General features: G+C 46.6%; 1 protein-coding gene across 3 annotated transcripts in view; it reads right to left on the bottom strand.

Moving 5' to 3' along the window:
• Positions 1-19,837, bottom strand: part of nrp1a (neuropilin 1a) — a 314,669-nt gene that overhangs the window by 216,935 nt on the left and 77,897 nt on the right. For all 3 annotated transcript variants that reach the window (XM_072508335.1, XM_072508337.1, XM_072508336.1), the window contains exon 5: positions 8,444-8,671. In XM_072508335.1, coding sequence (XP_072364436.1) covers positions 8,444-8,671 — 228 coding nt within the window. The remainder of the gene's footprint in view (positions 1-8,443; positions 8,672-19,837) is intronic.

Raw genomic sequence — 19,837 nt, 5'->3', positions numbered from 1 at the left:
TTGCAAAATTATCTTTCTGGAACTAACCGTGAGATAATTTATTTTAGGTATAGACAATTATTAAAATGCAAAATCTGGTTGACTCTGCAAATAAATCGAAATAGCTATTTTTTTTCACCATCAGCTGTCCTTGGCCTTAACATCAGGCAGTTGGTTTGAGCAGGGCTGTGTAATGAACAGGGCCAAATGGTTCCCGTAACAGCCTCCCTGAACAGGCGCCGGAATGTGGCGACTAGGGGCTTTTCACAGTAACTTCATTTGAAGCCTACTTGTGACAATAAGCGATTTTCATTTCATTTCATTTCATTTCAAATGATGGGAAACATTACATTTGGGATGTGTCCCAGTAACGGTCAGGTTGCCTTCGACTTTTTTCCACACATAAGTCAGTGGGTAGTAATTTAATAGATGACCAGGACTAATGTTATCAAACACTGCCTTATACTGCAGTTTAAATGACTTATTCAGCATAATTTGGAGGGTAATTATCATGCGAAAGTATCGGCGCATGTTTGAACTCATATGAGAAATAGATTATTTTGCTGTCATTTGCTGCAGATCCTGGCGCCCCCAGATAAAGATACAAATATCTTCATAATTTAATGATTACAAATGATTGTCATACCTGTTGTGTTATGTCCTCTGGGATAACACAGGCTGCAACTGGATGCAGCTTTAACCAAAAGATACTCCAGACCTTGAAGTTAGTTCAATCTGATTTAATGAACCAGTAGCACAGTTAGCACAGTTCTCTATGAGTTCGACTCTCTGCTAACCTAAGTGTGGTTACTCTGTCTGACTGAACCAGACTAGCTCTTAGCCACGTGCTGGAGGTGTGATACTGTACATTCGGGGCATTCTGGCTAAGTTTGCCGATGATACAAAGATAGGTGGAGGGGCAGGTAGTATGGAGGAGATGGGGAGGCTGCAGAAAGATTTAGACATTTTAGGAGAGTGGTCCAAGAAATGGCTGATGAAATTCAACGTGGGCAAGTGCGAGGTCTTGCACTTTGGAAAAAAGAATAGAGGCATGGACTATTTTCTAAACGGTGACAAAATTCATAATGCTGAAGTGCAAAGGGACTTGGGAGTCCTAGTCCAGGATTCTCTAACGGTAAACTTGCAGGTTGAGTCCGTAATTAAGAAAGCAAATGCAATGTTGTCATTCATCTCAAGAGGCTTGGAATATAAAAGCAGGGATGTACTTCTGAAGCTTTATAAAGCATTAGTTAGGCCCCATTTAGAATACTGTGAGCAATTTTGGGCCCCACCCCTCAGGAAGGACATACTGGCACTGGAGCGGGTCCAGCGGAGATTCACACGGATGATCCCAGGAATGGTAGGCCTAACATACGATGAACGTCTGAGGATCCTGGGATTATATTCATTGGAGTTTAGGAGGTTGAGGGGAGATCTAATAGAAACTTACAAGATAATGAATGGCTTAGATAGGGTGGATGTAAGGAAGTTGTTTCCATTAGCAGGGGAGACTAGGACCCGGGGGCACAGCCTTAGAATAAAAGGGAGTCACTTTAGAACAGAGATGAGGAGAAATTTCTTCAGCCAGAGAGTGGTGGGTCTCTGGAATTCATTGCCACAGAGGGCGGTGGAGGCCGGGACGTTGAGTGTCTTTAAGACAGAAGTTGATAAATTCTTGATTTCTCAAGGAATTAAGGGCTATGGAGAGAGAGCGGGTAAATGGAGTTGAAATCAGCCATGATTGAATGGTGGAGTGGACTCGATGGGCTGAATGGCCCTACTTCCACTCCTATGTCTTATGGTCTTATGGTCTTATACACCCTGACTCACTTTGTAGATGTTCATCAGTGGAAAGAGGCGGAGTGTTCGTGCCTCGTGCCTTTTATAGTGAGATACCACCCCTGAGTGTCCTGCCTGCTCATTGGTCATGTCCTGTTCTCTGTGTTCATTAGTTGCCTGTCTGTGCCTGTATATCATTATCTGCATATCTGCATATCATGACAATACCCAACATAAATTATTCCACAGTTATTTTTTAAAAAGGCAATTTTACAAAATTGTTTAATTCATTGCTTATCTTCTACGAAGGACCATGCATTTATTGCAATTGCAGCAACCCTTGAAATGTCCACAAAATACATTCTGGAAAAAATATCTTATTGGCATCCACGAATAATGATATTCTGACCTTCCTATTCTTTGCTGTCTTCCAAAGTTGTTGCTCTTTTTCATTTTAGATGATTAACACGTGTTATGTGACGAGATCTATCGGCCGTGTTCCGCAATGGCTGGGGCCCAGTCTGGCACGGCTAAGTGGCTTTAAGGACCCACTTAACCGTGCTGATGCTGGATCTAACTGGCTCCCGGCACTTATCGGCCTCCCCAGGGAGATCCCAGCTGGGCACCGTTTCATACTGATTCACATTTACCCGGGGGTTCTCCCAGGAGGCTTTTGGGTGGTCAGGGACAGGGCAGGGTGGCACTCTGTTTCTCCCTCTGGCACCCAGGCACTTTGGCACTGCCAGACTGGCACCTTGGCACTCCACCCTGGTACTGCTAAGGTACATGTATGGTACTTCCAGGCTGGCAGGAGCACTGCCAGGATGCTGGGGTGGCAGTGGCAGGGTGCCTGGGTACCCATATAGCACTAGCAAGGATTAGGGCTTGAAGGGGGCCATGCCCATGAAAGGAGGGATGAAGGGGGTATGAAGGAGCCTCCAGAAGGTTGGGGGAGGTGAAGGATGAGGGTCCTGGAAGAGGAGGGCCTGAAAGGGAGTGTGGGAAGCCTGTAAAGGGAGCCCCTCAGCAAACCCATAGCGGTGTGTACCCACTTGGGGGGGTGTGGAGTAATGCTCATATGTCTGCGGGGTGACATTGCCCATGGGTGGAGGATATGGGGAACCCCCAAGCTCACAGAGATCAGGGCACCCTTTCAAAAATGTTGCACGATCTCGGAGGAGCCGGTCTGGGCCAGCGAGTTCAGCTCTCCAATCATGAAAAAGATTGTGTGGACTAGCCCAGTAAGAAATCCCCATGGCCCGAACAAGTTAGATAGCAATGGGTAACTCATTGACGGAGCGGGGAGAAATTCCCAGCCAAACCCGTCTGAAATGACACTTAGAAATATTTCCGTTAGATTGCGCCCAAGGTTGCAGAATCAAAAGCAAAAAGTCGGGGGTTCCTCGGATTGGCAGCATGTGAACAGTGCTGAGCCCCAGGGATATATGCTGGGATCTCTTTTTCTCATTTTTATAAATGGTCTGGATATAGGTACAAGAGAAAAGTTTGCTGACATCAAATTAAGGGGCAGAGAAAACAGCAAGGAAAATTGCAGGGGTACCTAGAGAGGTGACAGATATGGGTCGGTGAAAAGTGATGTACAGCACGCATTTTGGGAAGAGGTACAGTGAAAGAAAGTATCCCGAGAATGGCAAAATACTTTCCAAGGTGGGAAAAGAGAGAAATCTCGAGGTGGAGGTGCCTGGATATTTAAATGGATTAATCATGGAATCCCTACATTGCAGAAGGAGGCCATTCGGCCCATCAAGTCTGCACAAACCATCTGAAAGGGCACCCTACTTAGGTCCAATCCCCCACCCTAACCCCAGAGCCCCACCTAACCTTTGGACACTTTGGGGCAATTTGGCTTGGTCAATCCACCTAACCGCCACATCTTTGGACTGTGATAGGAAACTAGAGCATCCGGAGGAAATCCATGCAGACACGGGGAGTGTGTGCAAACTCCACCCAAGGCCAGAATTGAACCTGGGCCCCTGGCGCTGTGAGGCAGTAGTGCTAACCAATGTGCCACCGTGCCACCCATGCAGGTAGTCATGTCATAAAAAGCATTTAAAATTTTGGATTTGGTACAAAGGGGCACCAAACATAAAAGGAATAATGTTATATTAGATGTGGTTAGGTCGCTTTCAATCATTGTGTGCCGTTCTGCTTATTCCATTATAACAAGCATATTGGAGCCATGACAGATTTACTGGAATGATACCAGGGCTGAAAAGTTCTGGATATGAAAAAAGACTTGAAATATTGTAGCTTTCTTCCTTTGAACCAAGAAGGTTACAGTTCAAATTAATAAAAGGTTTTGAGCGGGTAAATAGTTTGAAAATAATTTCCACTGGTTGGTGAGTCAGTATAAAGATTTCCAGTCAATGAACAATATTCAAAGCAATTATTTCACACAGAGGATTATTAGAACAGGAACAAGTGGCTGATGAAGCTGCGATTCTCGCATCATTTAATAGGCAATTGGATACATTTTTCAACGGGAAGCATATGAAGAATATGGGAAAGGAGAGAAATAGTAGATTCATGTAGATAGCTTTGGATGAAGAGAGAGCAGCAACAGTGTAGTGATGAGCCAAATTGGGGCTGTTTAGCACAGGGCTAAATCGCTGGCTTTGAAAGCAGACTGAGGCAGGCCAGCAGCACGGTTCAATTCCCGTAACAGCCTCCCCGAACAGGCACCGGAATGTGGCGACTAGGGGCTTTTCACAGTAACTTCATTTGAAGCCTACTTGTGACAATAAGCGATTTTCATTTCATTTCATTTCAAATTCCTCTTTAGTAATTTCTGTAATATTTAAGGCTCTAATTCACTGTACCAGAGATACAAAAGAGAACGATCTATAAAAAATTAATGAACTGCCTGCATCTCATCAGGTTATCTCAAAATGTTTTACTTTATCAATACAACCAAGATGAATGCCTCCCAATCTCAGTCTACCATCCCAAAAAACCCTTTCCCTCTCCCTAAGTATTCCCTGTGTTGAAATGAAGACTCATCACACATAGTAAGGTGAATCTTTCTGGTTGCCCACTGCAGCGTTTGGTGGAAGAACTGGGAAAATCCATTCACTCTGGCTTTAACCGTTCTCAAAGTGACAGATTCGCTGCAGACATTCAGGGCCAGAGTCTTTTTTAGCTCTTTGTGCAGGACCTCATAATTCCGACGGCGTCAACACGGCCTCAGGATCAGCAATTGTGGCCCCTACAGGGGGCCAGCACGGCACTGGAGCGGTTCACTCTGCTCCAGCTGCTGATCCCGGCATCAACTGGGCGCATGCGTAGTGGCACCGACACCAACGCGCACATGCATAGTGGCACCGGCACCAACGCGCACATGCATAGTGGCACCGGCACCAACGCGCACATGCATAGTGGCACCGGCACCAACGCGCACATGCATAGTGGCACCGGCACCAACGCGCACATGCATAGTGGCTTCCTTCAACGCGCCGGCCCCAACGTAACATGGTGCAGGGCTATAGGGGCCGGCATGGAAGAAAGGAGGTCGCCAACCAGAGAGGCCGGCCCCGATTGCGGGCCAGGCCACAACGGAGGTCGGACGCCCCCCCCGCCCCCCCACTGGCTGCCCACCGGCCCTTCAACGCCGGGGTCCCACCGGCTGAGAGCAGGTGTGGACAGCGCCGGCGGGACTCGGCGTTTTTACGACGGCCGCTCGGTTCATCCAGGTCCGAGATATCAGCGGGCCGGCCACGTACAGTGGCCCCCGACCGTCGCCGTGCCAAACACGGCGGCGCCAATGGCACCGATTCTCCGCTCTGCAGAGAATCGCGTGCTGGCGTAGCACGATTCGCGCCGGACGTGGGGATTCTCCGGCCCAGCCCCGGGCTGAGAGAATCCCGCCCCTCGTTCTTTGGTTGGGTGTCAATTTTTGTTTGATTATGCTTCCTTAAAGGCTTCTCACTGGAACGAAGGAGGTTGAGGGGAGACCTGATAGAGGTATACAAAATTATGAGGGGCATAGACAGAGTGGATAGTCAGAGGCTTTTCCCCAGGGTAGAGGGGTCAATTACTATGGGGCATAGGTTTAAGGTGAGAGGGGCAAGGTTTAGAGTAGATGTACAAGGCAAGTTTTTTACGCAGAGGGTAGTGGGTGCCTGGAACTCGCTACCGGAGGAGGTGGTGGAAGCAGGGACGATCGGGACATTTAAGGGGCATCTTGACAAATACATGAATAGGATGGGAATAGAAGGATACGGACCCAGGAAGTGTAGAAGATTGTAGTTTAGTCGGGCAGCATGGTCGGCACGGGCTTGGAGGGCCGAAGGGCCTGTTCCTGTGCTGTACATTTCTTTGTTCTTTGTTCTTTGTTGGGATGTTTTAGTACTTCTAATGAAGCTTTATAAATGGAAGTTGCTGTTGTTGCAATCTTGTGCATGTCTTGGACTCTCACCAGGGTTTCTTGATATCAAAATCCAAAACGGCTTAGAGGTAATGAGTTTGCCGCATTATGATGAAAGGGAAATTTGATTTTAACTGCAAATGACTCTTGCTGTTATTCAAAATTTTCATTCATTTAAGCAACCATCAATATTCTGTGGAATTAAATCAGTTTCAGACAGTAAGAAAGTAATGACTAACTGCAAGTTTCTGTTTAAAACTAATTGTTGGATTAAACCGATAAGCCTGTAAATGTAAAAGGTTTTCTGGTCCAGGTTGTCTCACAGATTATGAATGAGTTCTGTAACATTCCATTTAATATCCTATGTGTTATTCTCTTTAACAACACTGTAACTTGACTTCCGGTGACGGCGGGCGGGAGGCGCCCGCACAATGGAGGGCTCCCGTTCGGGAACGGCATTTTCGGGGCTTTAAGCCCGGTCCCAGGGTCCACGGAGGCGGCAGAAGCAGGAAGAAGGCACGGAGGAGGCACAGTGAAGACACAGGAGGAAAAAAAAACAAAGAAAAATGTCGAGGGTGAGCAAGAAAACGGCCGAAAAAAAAACAGCTGAAGGTCTGTCGGGGAGTGGAAAGGTCACCGCGGGGTCACCAAGGAAAATGGAGGCTGGCGCACCAGGGAAGGCCGCACTGCTTACGGTTGAAGAAATAACTAAGGTGATGGCTGCGGAATTTGAAAAGCAGTTGGCGCAGATTGCGAAATGCATGGAGACGGTGAGGAAGGAGATGAGGGAGGTTTTGAGTGTGCTGGTGGAGGAGGCGGTTTCCCCGGTGAGGACGGAGGTGGCGAGCGCAGTGGCGGAGGTGCGAGAGCAAGGGGAGGCGCTGAAGGAAGTGGAGGAGACGTTATTGCAGCCCGGTGATCAATTTGCCTCGATGGGGAAAGAGATGCGGAAGGTGATGGATACTAACAAGGATCTGCGAGGAAAAATGGAAGACCTGGAAAACAGATCCAGGCGACAGAATTTGAGGATTGTGGGGCTGCCCGAAGGAGTTGAAGGACCGAAGCCGACTGAGTATTTTGTCACGATGCTGGCAAAACTATTGGGGGAGGGGGAGGATCCCTCCCAGTATGAACTGGATTGGGCTCATCGGTTGTGGAGGCCTGTACCAAAGGCGAGTGAGCCGCCAAGGGCAGTGACTCTGTGCTTCCGTAGGTACAGTGTGAAGGAGAAGGTCCTGAGCTGGGCCAAGCAGAAGCGGGTGGTGCAGTGGGCTGGAGCTGGTATACGTGTATACCAGGACTTTACGGTGGAGCTGGCAAGGAGGCGGGCTGCCTTCAACCGGGTGAAGAGGGCACTGTACATTAGCAAGGTGCGGTGCGGCATTGTATATCCAGCGAAGCTGAGGGTGACTTACAAGCTCAGGGACTTTTATTTTGGAATGGCGGAAGCAGCGGAGGAGTTTGCGAAAGCAGAAGGACTGTGGCAGAACTGACAAATTGAGGAATGGCCATGTGCCGATGTAACCTCATGACTGTATTTTCTTCTTTTTTGTATCACTGCGCACGGGTGTAAAGACTAAAGGAGCCAATGTGGTATATATTTGGACAAGGGAAGGGACGGGACATTCACTCGAAATGAGGGTTCTTTGGGGTGTAGGTGGATATGCGGGGTTTGTGTGCTAAAAGGGGGTCCCTGGGCTTTCCTAGGGCCGGGCAAGTGGGACAGGGACTCGGGCGGGGGCCTCCACGCTGGCCGGTTTAAGCCGGCCAGTGAACGGGAATGAGGTGGGGGAGGGGCTGCGGCCATCGGAGCCTGACAGAACAGGGTCCGAGTGGTCTAGCCGGGGTGGAAAATTGGGGGGAAGGAACCGAGGTTGGGAGGAGGAGTTTTACAAGAGGCAGTGGACGGGAGGAGCTGGAGACCTGGGGGGGGGTGTAAGATTAAGGGTAACTACGGGTAATCCCTGATTCCTTTTTGTCATTTGTTTATGTAAACATGCGGGTTGAGGTTTGGGGGTTGGTGGGCGGATGGGATCGTTGTTATTATGGGGACTGACATATCTTGCTGATTATTGTTTATTGTTGATGGGTGTAAATGTGGGAGAAAATGTGAAAAAGGAGGAGAATAAAAAAAATTTTAAAAAAGAAAAACAACACTGTAACTTGCTGTATATATATATATATATATTCTTCAGTTCGATAGTTAATCAGTGCATTGTTAACTAAGTGGCTATGACTGCTTCTCCAATAAAAACTGCTAGACAACTAGAACATCAGGAAAAATTATTGTTTCTTTCTTACCTCCTGGAAAACCATCCCAGATTTCCAGTCTGTCAAAGCGACATAACATTCCCTCGCGTGAATTATCATCTGGTTCCAAGTCAAAGCTTGCAAAATCCAGAAGGATCTCTGCCGTCGCTGGTGCAAAAATCATGTAGGTGCATTCCAAATTATTTGGATATTTATCAGGAAATCCAGGTGATTTTATCTCTGCACTTTCTGCAGTGAAATTCTTGGAACATTCTGGCCCTGAAAACACAAGAGTAATGGATTAATAATCAATAAAACACTTGCTGGGGTATCAATAGACACCAGTATAATAGACAGCCGTTGCTTACTATCCAAGGTAAGTCTCAACCCTATAATCCTCTCTCTTTCCTCTGTCTTTCAGGATTGACCCATGAAATGAGGTGCCTCATTCTACCTCTCTTCCCCACCCCCGCCGAGGTCCCAGGTTCGATCCCTACCCTGGGTCACTCTCCATGTGGAGCTTGCACAGTCTCCCCGTGTCTGCTTGGGTCTCACCTCCACAACTCAAAAAGATGTGCAGGGTAGGTGGATCGGCCATGCTAAATTGCCCCTCAATTGGAAAAAAAAAAAATTGGATCGTCTAAATTTACTTTTTAAAAAAGTAAAACTTTAACTTAGGAAAGAAATGAATGGATTGGACTTGATCCCAAAGTTCTGCCCCAAATGAGGCCCTGAAGAACTGCCTGAAGGCGAGGACCTGTACTGGCCATGTCCTGGTGTCCTCACGCAGCAATCTCACAGACTCACGCTGGGCAAGTTCTTGGAAGTGCCTTGAGTTTCTGACCTTGCCTATGGGGGTGAAGGAGGCAACATCGGTTGTTTAAGTGTGTACATTGGTCGGAGTTGACTTTCACCCCAAATATGATTATCTGATACGTGTATTTTGCTTCTCTTGTGCATCTGCAATTATTTTTTTTGTCCTTATGTTGCATGGGTACAGTCTTGAATATCATTGACATGCCGATCAATGGTATTTAAAATGAAACTATTGGCAGGCTTTTCATTCGCATAACTGTTGCCACATGTAAGAATTAACAACCCTGTTGGAAAACAGGCAGCTAGTGATGACCTCCGGCACTTAATCAGTAGGTATTGCAGATAAAAATAGGGGGGAGACAGGAGATTCTATACAGCTAAGCCCTGGCCTAGTGCACGTACATGGGGTAAATGCAATAAGCCACACCTGATAATTGGGCCAACCCTTCATTAATTAGAGTGCATTATGACCAAGTAGAGACCAATACAGGCTTCTCGAAGTTTAATGGCTTGGCTTTCTATGACTTCCAGCGCTAAGTATAATGGCATTCCAGATACTGCGCTGTGCATGGTCTAGGAATTTCAGTTACCCACTAGAGAAGCAGTAATTGTACCTTTCCTGTTGTTGATTTAAATTTTAAAGAAGTTTTTATGTGAGAATGGCAGTATTCTACTAACACCAGTGGGATGCACAAGTCTCTACCAGTCGAGGGAGTCCTGGCATATGTTTCCACGGGGAGTGATTCAGTTTGCACACCAGATGCGACCTATCGTGCTCTCATACGCAGGGTGGAAGAGTTAATGCATACAGCATGTGCCTGTCACTGCGATACAGGTCGAACAGTGTTGACACAGGTGTTGCTATAAAGTGTTGTATTGAAATGAACTGATAAATTGCAGTAGTTAATGCATGTTTTGTGTACATGCATGAATTTTCCCTTCCTTATTCTAAGCAGCATTGAAAAGGAAAGACTTCATTTTTATACACTGCTGCATCACTTTTCTCAGAAACAGCTCAAAGAATCATTCAAGTCTCTTGAAGCTAGAAGGGGAGCTTTTAAATAAAAGCATTCCAGAGATTTACGTCAAACATTTCGAGTATAAAGAACAGCAGCAACAATAAGGAGTTGAAGGACATGTCGGCAATCCCAGCTAATGCTGGCCTTTCACATTATCTAAGCAATGATCATGGTGCAGTGCTTTCTTATTCAACGGATTTACAGTTGCTTTTGCTTTCAGTGTCAACAGGCTTCTTGGGCATGAGGAACATCACTGCTGAAGATGACTCTGTTCTCATCTGTGTCACACATGTTAACTTTCATTTATTTGAGGAGGGATACTTGCATTGGAGGCAGTTCAGAGAAGGTTCACCCAGGCTGATTCTTGGGAAGAAGGGGTTATCTTAGGTGGAAAGGTTGAGCTGATTGTGACTGGAGATGTACCATCAGCGGTGCCTTCACAAGATCCTCCAAATCCAGTGGCAAGAAAGGTGGTCCAACAGCAGCATCCTCTCCCAAGCCCATATATCCAGCATTGAGGCGCTAATCACTCAAAACAAGCTCAATTGGGCAGCACATGTCGTTCGTATGCCTGACACTAGACTTCCAAAGAAACTGCTCTACTCAGAACCTAGCCTTGGCAGGAGATTTCCAATAGGAGAGTGGAAATGCTTTTGGGATGTTCTCAAAGAATCCCTGAAGAGGTGTAACATCCTTGCTGGCTTCTGGCAGTCCCTGGTTTGTGACCAGCTCAAATGGAGAAGGTTCATTCGGCAAGGCAACAAAAATGTCAAGAGAATTCATCGGGAACACACAGAGGTGAAGTCAAAGCATCAGAGAGAGCTCACAAACCTCCCAACAACTCTTCTACCCACCCTCCAAGCACCACCTGCCCCACCTGTGAGGCAGAGTCTGGGGATCATGCATTGGACTCATCAGTCATCTCGGATCCCATCAAACAGGACTGGAAGCAAGTCCACCTCAATCCTGAGGGACTGCTGAGGAAGGGGAAGTTTAGAAGAATGAGAGTTGATGTTTTTGAAATATATGAGATTCTGAGGGGGGGTCTGACAGGGTAGCTGCTGAGAGGATGTTTCCCCTCATGGGGGCTCTAGAACTAGGGGGCACAGCTTGGGAATAAGGGGTCTCACATTTAAGACCGAGATGAGGAGGAATTTGTTCTCACAGAGAGTTGTTATCTTTGAAATTCTATCAAGATAATGAAGGCTGGATTATTGAATATATTCAATGCAGAGTTAGATCGATTTGTGATCTACAAGGAAGTCAAGGGCAGTGGGGGTTGAGGGTGATGGGCGGACAGGCAAGTGGGGCTGAGGCCCTGATCTGATCAGCTATAATCTTGTTGCATGGTAGAACAAGCTCGAGAGGCTGAATGGCCTACACCTGCTCCTATTTATTATATTCCTCTGTGCACAACTGATGTCACTGGTTGACAATCTGGAACTGGGCAGGAATTCTTCCTGAATCTTTCCCCCTCTCTGCCCAGTGGCACTGAGGTTACTTAAAGAGCTGGGATTGAGCTGGGGCCTCCTAGGGCTGGTTGACACAATTACACACCATACAGCAGATTTGTCAGATGCACTATCGTGGAGCTGAGATTTGTTTCCAAACATGTTTTGGATGCATCGCGCGGTGCCAAACATAATGTGATAATTAAATGCAGTTGGTTATCATTTTTCATTCTTGCTGGAGTTAATTATCATGTTCCGATGCTGTGAAATGAGCAAGAACACCAATAGAATAAATTACATTATCAACAAAACATCCATCAACATGGGTAAAACCTAAAACCTGTGGAAAATGAGTTCTGTGTGGGATGGCACAGGTCATTAGAGCTGTGACACAGCGACACAGAATGATAGGATATTGGGAACGCTCCTACAATGCTCCATATCTATGCCACCAATCTCAGCTATTGTGAGGAGGCATTGAAGGGTGATTTATTGCTTTCTTCCAGTATGGAAGGGAAAACAAGAAGCAAACTCAATATAGGGTTGTCTTGCTAATTCCTTCGGCGCTGGCAGCACAGTGGACGTGTTTTTTTTATCTCACTGAAGTGTGAATCTGCTGCCAACGTGCTGATCAACAATTCCCGAGTGCGATACTCACCACTCGCCTGGATGAGTGCAGTCACTGCAACACTCAAGAAGGTCAACACTATTCAGCACAGAAAACTTCACTTGATCAGCCTTTATATGAGTGGATTCAATATCCACCACCTCCATTTCTCGTGCACAGTGGTTATGTATGTTCTAATGAGGTGCAGCTCAGTGGCTCAACAAGTTTATTTTAACCTTCCCTCCCTTGCAGCCTCTGCCGTCAAGAAATAAAAGCAGTAATGTCATGGAGCACCATCATGTTCCCTTTCAGATTCCTGACATGTGGACATTGCCTATGTAATATCATTGTGGGGGTACTATTATCACACGGACTTGCACTGGTTGAATGCAAAAGCCCTTCTCAAGGCAACTAAGGGTGGGAAACAAATGCGTCCTTGGCAGCATCGCCTACATCGTGAGAATAGATAAAACCAAAAAGCTGATCGCGTTACTTAAGGGATGGGTCTGATCATCCACTGAAACAAGAACCTTTCTGTTTCGAATGCGGGTCAGTGCCTGAATGTTAACTTGTTTGCTATCTCGCAGATGTTGCCTGACATGACCTGGGTCTGTCCAGCATTTTCTGTTTTTGTTGCAAACTTTTCTCGTGCGTTGCTAAATGAATAGAGCCAGCAGTATAAACAGAGCAGAGCAGTGCTCGTTGCTTGGCCTGTACTGGATCCCTTGCACCTTGAAAAACCAATGTCTCAACATATAGCAGGAGCCAGGAGGAGCCCAGCTGCCCACTCGCCTGTTCTTTTGGTCAGGGATGGTGTGTGGTATGCGAAAACCCCAGGGAGAAGAAGGGAAATAAACAAAGGGGGTCCCAACCTAAAGTAAAATTGTTGGTCTACCAGCTGAGGTTGTCAGAAGGCAATCTGTGTTGTCAGAAGGCTTGCAATAACAAAAAGCAAAGTGCTGCCTCAATCAACTTCCACACAAGTTTATTTCAATTTCAAATTTAACTGTAATTCCAAGCCTATGGCACAAACGGAAGATTATTTAATCCTACATGGGAACGTAAGAACATAGGGTGGGATTCTCCCAACGGGCGGCTAAGTGCCCATGCCAGAGTAAAAACAAGAGTGTTTTACTCCGGCGTCGGCGCCTGTTCCGGGACCCCCATTCTGTGGCCCACAGGGGGCTAGGATGGCGATGGTGCGGCCTCCGCCGGCCCAGCTGCCGATCCCGGCGGGAACCCGGCGCCGCGGGGTCCACACATGCACAGTTGAGCCGGCGCCAACTAGCGCATGCGCAGTTGGGCCGGCATTAACTAGCGCATGCACAGTTGGGCCGGCATTAACTAGCGCATGCGCAGTTGGGCCAGCGCCAACTAATGCATGCGCAGTGGCCTTCTTCCCCGCAGTGGCCCCGACGCCAAATGGTGCAGGGCTACAGGAGCCAGCACGGAGGAAAAGAGGCCGGGGGGCAGAGAGTTCGGCCTGCCGATTGATGGGCCCCGATCGCGGGCCAGGCCACTACGGAGCCCCCCCCCCCCCCCCCCGGGGTCGGACCCCCACTCCCCCCCCCCCCACAGGCCGCACCCGGACCCTTCAACGCCGAGGTCCCGCTTGCCCACAGCAGGTTAGAACGGCACCTGCGGGACTCGGCTTTTTGTTGACGGGCGCTCGGCCCATCTGGCCCATCCGGCCCGGAGAATAGCCATGCCGGCCTGGGCCAGAGAGTCGGCGCATATCCCGACCGGTGCCACGCTGACCATGCCGGCGCCAATGGTGCCGATTCTCCGCATAGTGGAGAATTGCGTCCTGGCGTCGGGGCAGCATGGCGCGATTCACGTGGCGCGGCGCCGATTCTCCGACACGGTGGGGGGTCGGAGAATTCCGCCCATAGGAATTAGCAGCCCATAGGAATTAGTAGGCCCTTCGAGCCTGCTCCGCCATTCAGTCCGATCATAGCTGATCCCTTCCTGGCCTCAAATCCACCTCCCTACCTGTTCCCCATATCCCTTTAACCTGTTTTTTAAAAATACGTTTCGAGTATCCAATTCAATTTTTCCAATTAAGGGACAATTTAGCGTGGCCAATTCACCTACCCTGCACATCTTTGGGCTGTGGGGGTGAGGCCCACGCAAACACGGGGAGAATGTGCAAAGTCCACACGGATAGTGACCCAGAGCCGGGATCGAATCTGGGACCTCGGTGCCCTGAGGCAGCTGTGCTAAACACTGCACCACCGTACGGCCCTTAACCTGTTTTTTTTTTAATCAGAGAAAAATCCATCTCCTTCTTGAAACCATTTGATGATTCAGACTCCACCGCACTATGGGCAGCGAGTTCCACACATTCATCACCCTCTGCGAGAAGTAGTTCCTCCTTGTCTCAGTTCTAAATCTACCACCTCTCAACCTGTATTTGTGACCTCTCATTCTAGATTGCACCACAAGGGGGATCATTTGGTGTACGTTTACTTTATCAATCCCTTTTAGTATCTTATATACCTCGATCAGATCCCTTCTCACCCTTTTAAACTCCAGAGAATATAAACCCAAACTGTTTAATCTCTCCTCATATGTCAACCCTTTCACCCCCGGAATCAATCTGGTGAATCCCCTCTGAACTGCCCCCAATGCCACCACATCCTTCCTCAAATACGGAGACCAAAACTGGACACAATACTCCAAATGTGGTCTCACCGACACCCTGTACAATTGCAACAACACTTCTCAACTTTTATACTCCAGTCCTTTTGCAATAAACGGCAACATTCCATTTGCCTTTTTAATTACGTGCTGTAGCTGCATACCGACTTTCTGCGATTCATGAACAAAGACAGCCACATCCCTCTGCCCAGGTGATGTAAAACCCTGCTGTAAAAGCGGTTGCCACATAATCTACATGCGGTACATCCACTATAGCCATTTGAAGAACCAGATGGAACTAATATTTTGATGCTTTGGAACAGATTCAACCATGGTTTTCCAAAGGGAATTGGATAGGCACCTGAAGAAAAAACATTTGCAGGGCTATGGGAAAGGGCAGACAAGTGGGACTATGTGAGTTTTCTGTGCAGTAAGGGAATGACAGATCAATCATTTTAGAAGTGTAGCAAATGTTGATATGCTTCTGTACAAGATTTCAGAATCATGAGGCATCAACACAGAGGAGGTGAAGGTACTGTTCCCATGGGGAGTCACAGGGAGAACCTGAGGGCATCAATTTAAGGTGATTGGCAAAAGAAGCAGTGGTGGCATCAGGAATAACCTTTCTACCCAGAAATTGGATAAAACCTGGAATGCACTGCCTAAGAATGTGTTGGGACAGGTCCAACCACAGCTTTCAAAAGGAAATTGGACAGGCAGCTGAAGAGAAGCAGGGCAACAGGGAATTGGCGAGCGAGTAACACGATCTGAAGGAAAGCCAATGTAGACATGAATGACCTCCTTCTATGCTGTTACCATTCTATAAGATTCTCAAGCTGAATTGCGTTTGTTAATGTGCACATATGTGATGAATGCATGGATGGTTTTGTTCATTGAGAATGTGTATAGATGGTATATCTCAGTACGGGTAAACTAAGCATACTTCTATGCTTGGAAAGTGAATGTATAGGTTATGTTCCAATTAGGAGGTTTAAAAGATTATTCTGTGTAGGACTGTCTTTAAACTTAAGTTAAAATGAAGCGGTCATGTTCTACCTGACAACAAGCCTGCCTCAGTCAAAGAATTGGCTGAGGTAGCTGCAGAGGGCTAGGGCAGCTTTGCTAAAAGCAAACAGACTTGTAATGGAGCAGAAGGAAAAATAGAAGAAAAGAACAACAGTTGGTTCGGTAAGCAGAGAGAAGCGGTTGCCAGTTCTTTGTGTGCTACCAAAACTGAATGAGGGAGGGAGACGGTCTCTAGTCAAATAGATGCTTTCTGCAGCCATCTAACGAATCTTAGAGATTTGTCCTGGCACAGCCAAGGGGAAGTAGGCTCTTTGGAACAAGTCTTACAGCTGCTGGTGGATTTAGGAAACTCTCCAAAAACTGAGGGAACCACCTGGGAAACAGCCACTCGAAGCTACTGCTCGGCGAAACAAGAAAACGTGAACTCCTTGGAAGCTGGAAATGTGCACTGTTTGTCAAAAGGACTGTAATTCCATGGACAGTACAGTAAGTATAAAAAGGGAATATTCCCTTCTGCGCTTTGAAGTATAAGTTGCCTCCAAAAAGAAAATAGTGTTTAGTCAAGGGTGTTTTGGCATTTGTTACAGTAAAAGTTTTAAAACTTGAAACCTTGTCATATAATTCTTTCAGTTCTTAACTGGAAGTTCAAGTTTATTTTTAAATGTTACCAGTCTCTACAGGGATTGCAAAAGTTATGCTCTGTAGCTTTGAGATAGGTAAAAGTGATGTGCATTTTTGTTTGTAAAGTCAGAATATAAGTATGGGGTATGTTATGTAATGAACTGTGGTATTGGTTATGAATATAAAGTAAAGTATGTGTATACAGGATAGTATGTATTCATAGATTGTGTATGTCTAAATGATGTATATTGATGATTACATATGTAAAGTCAATATAAGTGATAACTGCCCACTTTGACAGATTTTCAAATTAAATGGCATAATTCTCAAAGCAAGTAAATTATATTCAGAACTATTGGCCAGTAATTTTAGATAATTGGGAAGAAATTACAGAGATTAGCTGCAGAGAGAACAATAGCGATTTGTTTGAATTCACAACACTCAAAGAGAAAGCTTGTAGTATTATTGAATTAATATTAAACTTTCCACTTGCACTCTGACTAAATAAATCTTGACATGTAATATTCATTGACAGTGCTCTCTCTCTCTGCATTGTTATTACAGCAATGGAAATCATATCTCCAGGTGTCATAAAATCAAATTAAGACTAAGATTAACTTTTAGCAGCTTAAGGGGTACTTTTTTCATTTAGCCTTCAAAAACTTGACAGTCAATCTTGCACTTTGAACTGTAAAGCCCTGATAAAAAGAGCTTTTGTCTACATGTTAACAGCATGTACAATCACTGTGACTTCCAAAATGTGTCTGCCCTCCTTTACACTTAACCCATAGCCCCTTTAAATGGAATGGTATTCAGCTGCAGGCTGCCATTTATTGCCCTGCATGCTGTGCCTAGGTCATTTAATAATGAGCACCTCAGTCAATCACCCGTCTGAAAATAGCCCTTGCCATTATCTAATTTTCACATGCGCATCAAGTATTTGATGTGAGAGAATTAGCATGGTTGTCCATGTGTATGTAGCGAAGGGAGGAAGACAATCATGTATGACTGACAGTCCAATAAATAGATAACTACGGGAAAAGCATATGAGAATTAAAGGGTTTTCTGCGTGGTTAGTTTTCAGCAGAGTTGATCGGTCAAGAAAGGAATACTTCATTCACTCACTTAAAAATGTTAAAAATGCAGAGGAAGTCTTGATTAAGCATGCGAGAAGAAATATCAAAGCTATTAAGACATCGGCAAACTGCACAAGCACAAGTGACCATTAGACCAGTACGGTCACAGGTTTAATCCCTAGCCTATGCTAAATTGGCTGAATTTAGCTAGTGAAGCAATGGAGGGGGATATTCAGTTCGCCTTGAAAAGGGAGGGGCAAACAAGCAGAAAGGTTCCCACTCCTGATCACTATCGAGTGATAGTTTATTGTGTCAGTCATAGCACAGTTTTAGCGTGCTCGCCTCTGAGCCAGAAGACTATGGGTTCGAGAACAGCCCCTTACACAACCTAGCCTGATGGTTCAGTGCAGTACTGAGGGGGTGCTGCACATCAGAGACCCTTGGATGAGACGTGAAAGGCTCTGACTTCCCTCTCAGGTGGATGTTGAAATCCCATGGTATCCTTTTGAAGAAGAACAGGGAGGTTCCTCAAGGTGTCCATGCCAATATTTATCACTCAATCAACATGGTTCCGACAGATTATCTGGTCATGTATTGCTGTTTGTGCTGCATTGACTGTAATGCATAATAGGACATCCTGAGGTTCTGAAAGGTGCTATATAAATGCAAGTTCCTCCTTTTCTTTTAGTGGCCTCCCCTGCTTAAAACAGCATGTTTAGATTTTGGGGGCTATTACAACCCCCACGGAGGCCACGGGGTGTCGACCATCAGGTTCCCGGTGACCCCTGCTGAGTACGAACGTCCCCGGTAATGAGGGGAGCCTGTGCAGTATAAAAACCGGGGCGGGAGAACCCTTCAGGGAGTGGAATAGTCTAGTTTACGTATGCTTATGAAGCCAGGTTTTGCGTCTTACCCTTGTGGTCACTCTGTGCGGATTCCACATGAAAGAACATATTTGGACTCAGTTCTGTCCTCGACACATGACAATTTGGATGAGAAATCACTGCAACAGCAGAACTGTATCCCAGCTTGAGTCAGTGTCTCCAGATTACAGGATAAAGTAAGTGGGGCAGAAGAAACAGCAAAAGATGACTGTCAAGTTTATTGATTGAAGCTCAATTAAGGTTAGTTAAATGGAAGAACCTTAGCCAATTTGCAATGCTTTTAGCCAAAGGCCTTTTTCATAGGGCCGTGGACTGGACAGAGAACAGAAGGAGGCCCTTTGGCCCATTGTATTCGGGTCAGCTCTCTGCAAGGGCAATTCTGGTGTAGACAAGGCAAGCTGAATGGCCTCCTTCTGCACCATAACAATTCTGTGATTTAGCTGGTTGCACGTCCCTGCCCCTTTCCCTGTACACCTGCAATTGTTTTCCACGTCAAATTCTTATTTTTTATTAACGCCTCTTCTTTCCAACTCCATTCTGAGATCCCAACTTCTGTTTGCCTCAACAAGATAAACATCCATAGTGTTGCAGGGGAGTCAAGACCAAGCAATTAATCTTCAGCTGCAAAATCTTTAGCTCAAGCTAATTAGGAGATGGAGAGGGCAGCAGTATGGGGATGATAGGAGAGAGGAGAAGAAGGGTGGGGTGGGGGGAGAGAGAGAGAGAGAGAGAGAGAGAGAGGGGGGTGTTGGGAGGTAGAATGCGAAGCAGAGGAGGGGAAAGGAGTCAACAGCGAGAGGGAGGTTGGAGAACGATGGTGGTGCGGAGGTCCGGGGAAGAAAGAGGCTGTCATTTTAATTGGAAAGAGGCAGGGTAGGTGTGTGTACTCAACTAACATACAGATCTTCTGACAGCGTATTAACAGGTGATAAGAAAGAGCAGTTTTAATAATGAATAGATAAGAAATTCTGCATAATTCACCTTTGGAAGCAATTCCACCCCCGCCTCCTCACGAAAACAGGTGATGAAACTCTGGTTCTGTTTAGTAAGTGAATTACATGAGGCTGCAGCTTGTAATTTTGATGAATTGGTACCTACAAACCCATACTACTGGACATCAGGGGTCATTCTCCGACCCCCCAGCGGGTCGGAGAATGGCCGTTGGCCGCCGTGAATCCCGCCCCCGCCGGTTGCCGAAGTCTCCGGTACCGGAGATTGGGCGGGGTCGGGAATCGGGCCGCGCCGGTTGGCGGGCCCCCCCCCGCTCGATTCTCCGGCCCGGATGGGCCGAAGTCCCGCCAATAA

The sequence above is a fragment of the Scyliorhinus torazame genome, chromosome 6 (assembly GCF_047496885.1).
Source record: "Scyliorhinus torazame isolate Kashiwa2021f chromosome 6, sScyTor2.1, whole genome shotgun sequence".
NCBI lineage: Eukaryota > Metazoa > Chordata > Chondrichthyes > Carcharhiniformes > Scyliorhinidae > Scyliorhinus > Scyliorhinus torazame.
The sequence above is the reverse complement of the archived record's forward strand: the minus strand, read 5'-3'. Positions and strand labels throughout refer to the sequence as shown.